We start from the raw sequence: 12204 nt of genomic DNA on the forward strand, positions 1-12204 counted from the left end.
AAGAAGAATCACTTTCCGTCGTTTACTCGCAATTGGTGGTCGTTTTTGGTCCAATGCTTGCTTCAACTTGTACAATTGGTGTCGATAACGATCAGCCGTGACAGTCTCGTGCGGATTTAACAGCTCATAGTACACTATCCCACCAAATACAGAGCATTACTTTTCAACCGTGAATATTGCGTCTCGGAGTGGATGTTGATGGATCCACCCATGATTTTCCGCGTTTCGGATTATCAAAATAGATCCACTTTTCATCCCCAGTAACAATCCGAGACAAAAGACTCTTCTTTTTTGCCTGGCGATCAACGAAATGCAAATGTTCAAATGGCACTTTCCGATAATTGATGTCGAACCCATTTCCCTTCTTTCTGAATTTTTCCCATTTCATGTAAATGTTTGGCAACTGTTGTACGATCAACATTTAATGCTCTGGCAAGAGATGGATTCCACCACGATAAAATGACTCTTCTTTTCAGTTGATCCATTCGTCGACGAATTTTCGCACTTCTTCCAAATTATGAAAGTGTGTATCCTCTAAAGCGTCTTGCATCGACCGGAACAAATAATAATCGCATGGAGAATACGCGGGGTGCGGTAAGACTTGCCATTCGAGCTCTAATAGTGTTTGTTTCACTGATGACGCAACGTCAGGTCGAGCGTTGTCACGAAGAAGAATCACTTTCCGTCGTTTACTCGCAATTGGTGGTCGTTTTTCGTCCAATGCTTCCTTCAACTTGTACAATCGGTGTCGAAACCATCAGCCGTGACAGTCTCGTGCGGATTTAACAGCTCATGGTACACTATCCCACCAAATACAGAGCATTACTTTTCAACCGTGAATATTGCGTCTCGGAGTGGATGTTGATTGATCCACCCATGATTTTCCGCGTTTCGGATTATCAAAATAGATCCACTTTTCATCCCCAGTAACAATCCGAGACAAAAGACTCTTCTTTTTTTGCCTGGCGATCAACGAAATGCAAATGTTCAAATGGCACTTTCCGATAATTGATGTCGAACCCATTTCCCTTCTTTCTGCATTTTTCCCATTTCATGTAAATGTTTGGCAACTGTTGTACGATCAACATTTAATGCTCTGGCAAGAGATGGATTCCACCACGATAAAATGACTCTTCTTTTCAGTTGATCCATTCGTCGACGAATTTTCGCACTTCTTCCAAATTATCAAAGTGTGTATCCTCTAAAGCGTCTTGCATCCACCGGAACAAATAATAATCGCATGGAGAATACGCGGGGTGCGGTAAGACTTGCCATTCGAGCTCTAATAGTGTTTGTTTCACTGATGACGCAACGTCAGGTCGAGCGTTGTCACGAAGAAGAATCACTTTCCGTCGTTTACTCGCAATTGGTGGTCGTTTTTGGTCCAATGCTTCCTTCAACTTGTACAATCGGTGTCGATAACCATCAGCCGTGACAGTCTCGTGCGGATTTAACAGCTCATGGTACACTATCCCACCAAATACAGAGCATTACTTTTGAACCGTGAATATTGCGTCTCGGAGTGGATGTTGATGGTTCGCCTGGATCCACCCATGATTTTCCGCGTTTCGGATTATCAAAATAGATCCACTTTTCATCCCCAGTAACAATCCGAGACAAAAGACTCTTCTTTTTTGCCTGGCGATCAACGAAATGCAAATGTTCAAATGGCACTTTCCGATAATTGATGTCGAACCCATTTCCCTTCTTTCTGCATTTTTCCCATTTCATGTAAATGTTTGGCAACTGTTGTACGATCAACATTTAATGCTCTGGCAAGAGATGGATTCCACCACGATAAAATGACTCTTCTTTTCAGTTGATCCATTCGTCGACGAATTTTCGCACTTCTTCCAAATTATCAAAGTGTGTATCCTCTAAAGCGTCTTGCATCCACCGGAACAAATAATAATCGCATGGAGAATACGCGGGGTGCGGTAAGACTTGCCATTCGAGCTCTAATAGTGTTTGTTTCACTGATGACGCAACGTCAGGTCGAGCGTTGTCACGAAGAAGAATCACTTTCCGTCGTTTACTCGCAATTGGTGGTCGTTTTTGGTCCAATGCTTCCTTCAACTTGTACAATTGGTGTCGATAACCATCAGCCGTGACAGTCTCGTGCGGATTTAACAGCTCATGGTACGCTATCCCACCAAATACAGAGCATTACTTTTCAACCGTGAATATTGCGTCTCGGAGTGGATGTTGATGATCCACCCATGATTTTCCGCGTTTCGGATTATCAAAATAGATCCACTTTTCATCCCCAGTAACAATCCGAGACAAAAAAGACTCTTCTTTTTTGCCTGGCGATCAACGAAATGCAAATGTTCAAATGGCACTTTCCGATAATTGATGTCGAACCCATTTCCCTTCTTTCTGAATTTTTCCCATTTCATGTAAATGTTTGGCAACTGTTGTACGATCAACATTTAATGCTCTGGCAAGTTCTGAAGTGGATCGTGTTGGATTTTCGTCCAACAATGCTTGCAAATCTGCATTTTCAAGCTTTCTTGGTTGTCCCGAGCGTTCTTTGTCCTTAATTGATGGGGCAGAATCACCATAAGTTTCGACAAGAATTCTATAACCGTCAGCCGCAGTTTTGTTTTGATTAAAAAACAAAAGCAACGCATGTCGAAATGCTGTTTCGGAAGTTGCATTTTTACGATGATATAAACACGACTGTTATTGCTATAATGCTACTAAATGTGATGGATAATGTCAAGACTGTAAGAAACAACAGTTATTGGAACAAACTGACACTACAGCCATCTGTTACAAAACCCTTAAAACTAAATCACACTCCTAATACTATTCGAAAATGCATTAACGTTCTTACTATTGATTGCCCGAAATTCGCAGAGTTACAATGTAATTTCGAAAACTACGACTTGATCGGATCACTAGTGACAAAATTAGTTCGCACCGAGTTCATCGAATGCAATCGAACGGTTCGAGTAGCTCGATCGAGAGTGAAAGTACATTCTCCTAACGAGTTGAAAAACAGTGATAAGGTATGAAACTTATAGACGTCGTGTTTCATCAGAATTACGAGGGCGGCAAGGGTTCGCCCAGCTCGGAAATGGAGCAGGCGGTGTTGGGTGTATTGCGGGCGACCAAGGACCTACGCCAGCAGCTCAGCGCGACGACGATGGAACAAGCGGGCGATCTTGGCCAAGTGACAAAAGCCGGCCAGGAACTCGTGTCAACGATCAGGAATCTCGCGCTGGCCAATGACATCGATCGTCTGCAGGAGAGCAGCGACAAGTTTCACGAGTACATCGAGCACATTCTCGAAGTAAGCGCCCAGGTGTACGGCCGCGCGCGTCCGCTTGTTCGCGCTCCAGATCCGCCACGTGCTCCGCGAGCGAACGACCACGGGAGGTCTTCGCCGTTTCCGAGAAGCATCACGGAATCGCCACGGAATTATTTTCACAAGCAAGTCACTCGGTTTTCCCCGCTTCCGGCCTTTGAGTTTAACCTTAATTCTCGGCTGGCTGCGAAACACGAGTATTGATTTACTAGGCATACCACGCCGGCGATCGTGCCGTTCATCATTCGTCGTAGATTGTGATCAGTAACAGCGGCTAATTGGATCGATTCCGCGTCTAACTTTAGTCACCCGAATTTAATTTCGCGTAATGGAATTGGCTCGCTGCTCGCAACGCGCGGCGTTATGGGATGACTATGCCTGTGTTATTTTGTAATCATTTTATAATGCTTCATCGAGTATTTATCCATCCACAGGTATGCAAACTTCTGAGACACGTTGCGCTTTCGGAGTCGCTGCAAGTGTCGGCGAAGTTCACGGAGATCAATCTGAGAATATACGGTCCCCAGGTCGTAACAGCCGCGCACACGCTAGCTAGGCATCCCACCAGCAAAATAGCCAAGGAAAATCTCGAAGGTAAACTAGCCAGACGCTCTAACATCGCGCTAGAACTTATCATGATTTATCTCTCACGTTAATTCGATTTTTATTCCGTAGTATTTGCCGATATGTGGCAGTGGCTGATGACCGACGTGACGACGGTGGCAAAAGATGTTCTGGAACTCAGCCAGAGTCGGCCGGAGAAGCAAGTTTACATGTCTCTGCCGCGGCCAGGGGTACGTAATTGCAGAAGTGGCCAATTGCCAGTTACATAAACGTCTAATCAGAGACGCGTAGATATTCAAGTCATTCACTCGACAGTATTAGCGCGTATGGTTTTGATGATCAAACCCGGATTCCATGATTTGAATCCTCAAAGCACATCGAATGATCATTGATACGACTCGTTTCAGAAACACGGCACGACGAGTAAGCCGCTGAAACCGGTGCGACTGGACAGCGAGGAACAGGCGAAGATTGCCAAGGCTGGCTTCGAGATGAAGCTGATCACGTCAGAGATGGACGCCGAAACGGAAAAGTGGCAGGAAAGCGGGAGCGCGCTGGAGGAGAACAACGACATCGTGAAGCGGGCAAAGAACATGTCCTCGATGGCGTTCTCGATGTACCAGTTCACACGCGGCGAGGGCGCCCTGAAGACCACCCAGGATCTGTTCACCCAAGCTGAGTATTTTGCCGAGGAGGCGAACAGATTGTACAAGGTTGTGAGACAATTCAGTTACCAGGTACGTGCCGGCCGGCTGACGTGCCGACGTAGATCGAAAGAGAGATGACACACATTTCTTTAATTGGACTGATGTTGATATACTATATATATGTATATACAGGGTGTCCCGGGTTTTAACCGACAAACTGCGGGAGCATATTCTACTAGTGGAAATAAGAACAAATTCTTATATCGAGTTTCCTTAGAAATGCTTCATTACAAAGTTATGAACCAATATTGAAAAGAAATATGAGATAAGTAACAACGGAACATAGTGTAGAATTTGCAAGGTCGAAGATGTTCACATGTATTCATGTTCACTATGTTGAAACGATTCAGTATGATTGTTACTTTCGCAACAGTAGCCGTTAGATTTCAATCGTCGTGTCAACTAGCAATTACTATCAGAATGCCAAAAGTGTTTTCAAATGAGGAATACACCGATATTCATTTCGTGTACGGATTCTGTGACGGAAATGCACGAGCTGCCGTACGAGAGTGTCAACGTAGATTTCCTAACAGGAGAGTACCAGATAGTTCTGTGTTTAGTAATACCCATTTGCAATTACGTAATTTGGGTTCATTTCGACCTATGAATGAACATGATGATGTTCGTTCAGCTCTAAGACCGACGACGCTCGGAAAGAATCTGAAATCTTTTTGATAATACTCCTACACAAAGTGTTCGACGTGCTTCGGCTCAACTGCAGATATCACGAAACACTATTTGGAGAACATTGCGTGCTGATGACAGATTCGCATATCATTACACACCTGTACAAGAATGACTTCCAATCGATCATCAGAAACGAGTCGAATTTTGTAACTGGTATGTGAATGCAGTAGAAAGGGACAATCTTTTCTCATCAATGATATTATGGACAGATGAAGCGACCTTTACAAGACGAGGCATATTCAGTTCTCATAATAGCCATGTATGGGCTCATAATAATCCACGTACTACCAGACGAAGAAACTTTCAACACGAATTTCGATGTAATGTTTGGATGGGTATGCTTCATGACCGGCTTATTGGTCCGTTCTTTTTACCTGACCGATTGAACGGAGAATCTTTTCGAAGATTCCTATCAAACGATTTACCAATTTTGATGGAAAATGTGCCACTGCAGTTTCGCCAAAACAGCTGGATACAGTTAGACGGTTGTCCATCGCACTACGCTAGACAAGTTAGAAACTGGTTAGACGAACATTACGCTCATAGGTGGATTGGTCGAGGAGGACCGGTTTTCTGGCCTCCAAGATAGCCCGATTTAACGCCTCTTGATTTTTATTTATGGGCAACTTTAAAAAATAAAGTTTACAGTACAGAAGTAATCTCGCTTGAAGATTTAAAGCAACGAATTACTACTAGTGGAAATAAGAAAAAATTCTTATATCGAGTTTGCTTAGAAATGCTTTATTACAAAGTTATAAACCAATATTGAAAAGAAATATGAGATAAGTAACAACGGAACATAGTGTAGAATTTGCAAGGTCGAAGATGTTATGTTATGTGTATTCACATGTATTCATGTTCACTATGTCGAAACGATTCAGTACGATTGTTACTTTCGCAACAGTAGCCGTTAGATTTCAATCGTCGTGTCAACTAGCAATTACTATCAGAATGCCAAGAGTGTTTTCAAATGAGGAATACACCGATATTCATTTCGTGTACGGATTCTGTGACGGAAATGCACGAGCTGCCGTACGAGAGTATCAACGTAGATTTCCTAACAGGAGAGTACCAGATAGTTCTGTGTTTAGTAATACCCATTTGCAATTACGTAATTTGGGTTCATTTCGACCTATGAATGAACATGATGATGTTCGTTCAGCTCTAAGACACCGACGACGCTCGGAAAGAATCTTAAATCTTTTTGATAATACTCCTACACAAAGTGTTCGACGTGCTTCGGCTCAACTGCAGATATCACGAAACACTATTTCGAGAACATTGCGTGCTGATGACAGATTCGCATATCATTACACACCTGTACAAGAATGACTTCCAATCGATCATCAGAAATGAGTCGAATTTTGTAACTGGTATGTGAATGCAGTAGAAAGGGACAATCTTTTCTCATCAATGATACTATGGACAGATGAAGCGACCTTTACAAGACGAGGCATATTCAGTTCTCATAATAGCCATGTATGGGCTCATAATAATCCACGTACTACCAGACGAAGAAACTTTCAACACGAATTTCGATGTAATGTTTGGATGGGTATGCTTCATGACCGGCTTATTGGTCCGTTCTTTTTACCTGACCGATTGAACGGAGAATCTTTTCGAAGATTCCTATCAAACGATTTACCAATTTTGATGGAAAATGTGCCACTGCAGTTTCGCCAAAACAGCTGGATACAGTTAGACGGTTGTCCATCGCACTGCGCTAGACAAGTTAGAAACTGGTTAGACGAACATTACGCTCATAGGTGGATTGGTCGAGGAGGACCGGTTTTCTGGCCTCCAAGATCGCCCGATTTAACGCCTCTTGATTTTTATTTATGGGCAACTTTAAAAAATAAAGTTTACAGTACAGAAGTAATCTCGCTTGAAGATTTAAAGCAACGAATTACTACTAGTGGAAATAAGAAAAAATTCTTATATCGAGTTTGCTTAGAAACGCTTTATTACAAAGTTATAAACCAATATTGAAAAGAAATATGAGATAAGTAACAACGGAACATAGTGTAGAATTTGCAAGGTCGAAGATGTTATGTTATGTGTATTCACATGTATTCATGTTCACTATGTCGAAACGATTCAGTACGATTGTTACTTTCGCAACAGTAGCCGTTAGATTTCAATCGTCGTGTCAACTAGCAATTACTATCAGAATGCCAAGAGTGTTTTCAAATGAGGAATACACCGATATTCATTTCGTGTACGGATTCTGTGACGGAAATGCACGAGCTGCCGTACGAGAGTATCAACGTAGATTTCCTAACAGGAGAGTACCAGATAGTTCTGTGTTTAGTAATACCCATTTGCAATTACGTAATTTGGGTTCATTTCGACCTATGAATGAACATGATGATGTTCGTTCAGCTCTAAGACACCGACGACGCTCGGAAAGAATCTTAAATCTTTTTGATAATACTCCTACACAAAGTGTTCGACGTGCTTCGGCTCAACTGCAGATATCACGAAACACTATTTCGAGAACATTGCGTGCTGATGACAGATTCGCATATCATTACACACCTGTACAAGAATGACTTCCAATCGATCATCAGAAATGAGTCGAATTTTGTAACTGGTATGTGAATGCAGTAGAAAGGGACAATCTTTTCTCATCAATGATACTATGGACAGATGAAGCGACCTTTACAAGACGAGGCATATTCAGTTCTCATAATAGCCATGTATGGGCTCATAATAATCCACGTACTACCAGACGAAGAAACTTTCAACACGAATTTCGATGTAATGTTTGGATGGGTATGCTTCATGACCGGCTTATTGGTCCGTTCTTTTTACCTAACCGATTGAACGGAGAATCTTTTCGAAGATTCCTATCAAACGATTTACCAATTTTGATGGAAAATGTGCCACTGCAGTTTCGCCAAAACAGCTGGATACAGTTAGACGGTTGTCCATCGCACTATGCTAGACAAGTTAGAAACTGGTTAGACGAACATTACGCTCATAGGTGGATTGGTCGAGGAGGACCGGTTTTCTGGCCTCCAAGATCGCCCGATTTAACGCCTCTTGATTTTTATTTATGGGCAACTTTAAAAAATAAAGTTTACAGTACAGAAGTAATCTCGCTTGAAGATTTAAAGCAACGAATTACTACTAGTGAAAATAAGAAAAAATTCTTATATCGAGTTTGCTTAGAAACGCTTTATTACAAAGTTATAAACCAATATTGAAAAGAAATATGAGATAAGTAACAACGGAACATAGTGTAGAATTTGCAAGGTCGAAGATGTTATGTTATGTGTATTCACATGTATTCATGTTCACTATGTCGAAACGATTCAGTACGATTGTTACTTTCGCAACAGTAGCCGTTAGATTTCAATCGTCGTGTGAACTAGCAATTACTATCAGAATGCCAAGAGTGTTTTCAAATGAGGAATACACCGATATTCATTTCGTGTACGGATTCTGTGACGGAAATGCACGAGCTGCCGTACGAGAGTATCAACGTAGATTTCCTAACAGGAGAGTACCAGATAGTTCTGTGTTTAGTAATACCCATTTGCAATTACGTAATTTGGGTTCATTTCGACTTATGAATGAACATGATGATGTTCGTTCAGCTCTAAGACACCGACGACGCTCGGAAAGAATCTTAAATCTTTTTGATAATACTCCTACACAAAGTGTTCGACGTGCTTCGGCTCAACTGCAGATATCACGAAACACTATTTCGAGAACATTGCGTGCTGATGACAGATTCGCATATCATTACACACCTGTACAAGAATGACTTCCAATCGATCATCAGAAATGAGTCGAATTTTGTAACTGGTATGTGAATGCAGTAGAAAGGGACAATCTTTTCTCATCAATGATACTATGGACAGATGAAGCGACCTTTACAAGACGAGGCATATTCAGTTCTCATAATAGCCATGTATGGGCTCATAATAATCCACGTACTACCAGACGAAGAAACTTTCAACACGAATTTCGATGTAATGTTTGGATGGGTATGCTTCATGACCGGCTTATTGGTCCGTTCTTTTTACCTGACCGATTGAACGGAGAATCTTTTCGAAGATTCCTATCAAACGATTTACCAATTTTGATGGAAAATGTGCCACTGCAGTTTCGCCAAAACAGCTGGATACAGTTAGACGGTTGTCCATCGCACTATGCTAGACAAGTTAGAAACTGGTTAGACGAACATTACGCTCATAGGTGGATTGGTCGAGGAGGACCGGTTTTCTGGCCTCCAAGATCGCCCGATTTAACGCCTCTTGATTTTTATTTATGGGCAACTTTAAAAAATAAAGTTTACAGTACAGAAGTAATCTCGCTTGAAGATTTAAAGCAACGAATTACTACTAGTGGAAATAAGAAAAAATTCTTATATCGAGTTTGCTTAGAAATGCTTTATTACAAAGTTATAAACCAATATTGCAAAGAAATATGAGATAAGTAACAACGGAACATAGTGTAGAATTTGCAAGGTCGAAGATGTTATGTTATGTGTATTCACACGTATTCATGTTCACTATGTCGAAACGATTCAGTACGATTGTTACTTTCACAACAGTAGCCGTTAGATTTCAATCGTCGTGTGAACTAGCAATTACTATCAGAATGCCAAGAGTGTTTTCAAATGAGGAATACACCGATATTCATTTCGTGTACGGATTCTGTGACGGAAATGCACGAGCTGCCGTACGAGAGTATCAACGTAGATTTCCTAACAGGAGAGTACCAGATAGATTTAAAGCAACGAATTACTAATTCAGTTACTGAGATGCAACAAAATTTTCAGGAATGTCGTACTGTAACAAATTCTGTACTACGTCGATGTCTAGCTTGTATCGATGTGCAAGGACAACATTTTGAAATGCGTCACTAAATCATTGCGTACATAATTTTTATTTTTGTGAACCGACACCAAAAATTCCTTTTGAGAATTGAAAGTCCTAACAACATACTTTATTTTCATTGCAATTAAACTTCTCCAGCACGTCACATTTTGTAGCTATAATATGATGCAATTCGTCAAAATAGCCCTTTTTTGCATCTTTAATTGCAAATTTCTCAAAATTGTGACGTGATGGAGCAATTTGGAAACCGGATTCGTGTTCAGCATCCAAAAAACTATAAGAAACGACTAGTCTCGTTCCGGTGTTTTTTGTTTGTTGAACTGTGTAATAGAAATGCTAATAACTTGAATCGCGCACCAGTGAGTTCGATGTCGTGCATGTTTCAGAGAATAATCACACCTTTGCAAACATGACTTTGTATTCTTGTGTGAAGATTTTCAAGGTTCAGGCCATTGCTGTGCCACTTGCTTCACGTGCCAACGCAAGGACGTAGGCATGGTCTACCAGTTTGATGAATAACTAAATTCTATCTTCTTATTATTTATATCCAATCTGCAGAGTGAAAGAAGCTACATTGGTCCTGACAAAAGAAAGTAGTCGGAGCCTTTTCTTCATTTAGCAGGCCGATGTTTCGCTTCATAAGGTCCTCCGGAGATTCTTTAATTCGTTAATCGGCGTCTGAGACGCGGGGGTGATCCCTCATTTCGATGTACGATGCGAGATATTATAATCACGTTGTACTATCGATTGACGTGTGCACGGAGGGTTGCGCGACCGCCTCTCCGGTATGGGGCGCGGGAGGGGTGAGTGTTAGATAGAAGGGAGGAAGTCGGAGCCGGCAGAGAAGACGTCCCCTAATAGAATGCCAATATGATTATGTGTGCCATGCTGCATCCAAACCACGATCCACCGTACACCTAGTTGTACTCTTCGACACTCGCGATCGAGTCGACCTGCTGAAGGGTGAAGCGCGATGCTCCACCCTTTTGTTGTCTCGCTTTACGCATTAATCGTGCTGCTGAAACAATCGGTTAAATCTCATAAAATGTACCACGTCTCGTTTTCTCTTCTGAAAAGTAAAAGAACAGATAGCTCGCTAATTCAATATAATTGTACGGAAAAATATAATACGAGGCTTGTCGTGTGAAGCATTCATCTGAAACATCTGAAACCGGGGGGACGTACACGAACCATCATTTCATTCACCGTGAAATTCTCGCGTTGTCCCTCCCTTAAGGGGGGAGCCTGCTTTAGAACGTTGAAAATAAGGTTTTTTGGAGAAACTATACAGCGGATCATTATAAAACTTTGATGCATTTATTAGTACATGTTTAAAGATAAAAAAATTATTTTTTGATTTGAATATATCGCCTGTAGAGGTCGTCCTGGAGGCATCTTAGTGCAGCCGGCATTGCAAATTGGTGAGCATTCTCCCGCCTCCAAATTTCATCAAAACTGAAAAATTGAAATATTTTCTTGTTATTTCTGAATTCCCATCGTCGATGAACCTTTAATATTCATAAAAACATTAAGTTAAACAATTATTTTTGCATGAAAAAGTTCAAAACCTTTGCCTAAAAATCGTACTTTTGTGTTCTAAGCTCCACCATTTTGGCACTTTTCAACTGTTTTCTTCTCTCTTTGGTTCATCGACGATGGGAATTCATAAATAACGAGAACATATTTCGATTTTTCAGTTTAGACGAAATTTGGAGGCAGGAGAATGCTCACCGATTTGCAACGCCGGCGACGCGGCTGCACTAAGATTTCTCCAGGACGACTCTACAGGCGATATATTCAAATAAAAAAATAATTTTTTTATCTTTAAACATGTACTAATAAATGCATCAAAGTTTTATAATGATCCGCTGTATAGTTTCTCCAAAAACAATTCGTAAAATATACCTTGTTTTCAGCGTTCTGAAGCAGGCTCCCCCTTAATCCCACATCTTGGCTAATACTGCCGACGATCGGAACGTCTGTGCTCCACGCCCAAGTCCGCTCGAGGTATCGGAGAGTGTCTCGCAAAAAACCGATTTTTGCGAAAAGATGATAGCATTTCGCGCGATCTCGGTATTAAGGG

The 12204-nt window shown here is 41.4% G+C and overlaps 1 protein-coding gene across 1 annotated transcript; it reads left to right on the forward strand.

Moving 5' to 3' along the window:
- The first annotated feature begins 2781 nt into the window (after window positions 1–2781).
- Window positions 2782–4752, forward strand: LOC113563245 (alpha-catulin-like). The gene is made up of 4 exons (XM_026974624.1): window positions 2782–3298; window positions 3748–3907; window positions 3989–4107; window positions 4285–4752. The coding sequence occupies exons 1-4, from the start codon at window positions 3017–3019 to the stop codon at window positions 4660–4662; spliced, it is 939 nt and encodes a 312-aa protein (XP_026830425.1). The 5' UTR covers window positions 2782–3016; the 3' UTR covers window positions 4663–4752.
- The last annotated feature ends 7452 nt before the right edge of the window (window positions 4753–12204 follow it).

The sequence above is a fragment of the Ooceraea biroi genome, chromosome 13 (genome assembly GCF_003672135.1).
Source record: "Ooceraea biroi isolate clonal line C1 chromosome 13, Obir_v5.4, whole genome shotgun sequence".
In the NCBI taxonomy this organism is placed as follows: domain Eukaryota; kingdom Metazoa; phylum Arthropoda; class Insecta; order Hymenoptera; family Formicidae; genus Ooceraea; species Ooceraea biroi.

Bases quoted from the DNA above. Each gene is read 5' to 3' on its own strand.
- LOC113563245 (XM_026974624.1), top strand. From the start codon at position 3,017: ATGAAACTTATAGACGTCGTGTTTCATCAGAATTACGAGGGCGGCAAG. The intron at 3,299-3,747 runs GTAAGCGCCCAG...ATCCATCCACAG, and splicing joins ACATCGAGCACATTCTCGAA to GTATGCAAACTTCTGAGACA. The intron at 3,908-3,988 runs GTAAACTAGCCA...TTTATTCCGTAG, and splicing joins AGCCAAGGAAAATCTCGAAG to TATTTGCCGATATGTGGCAG.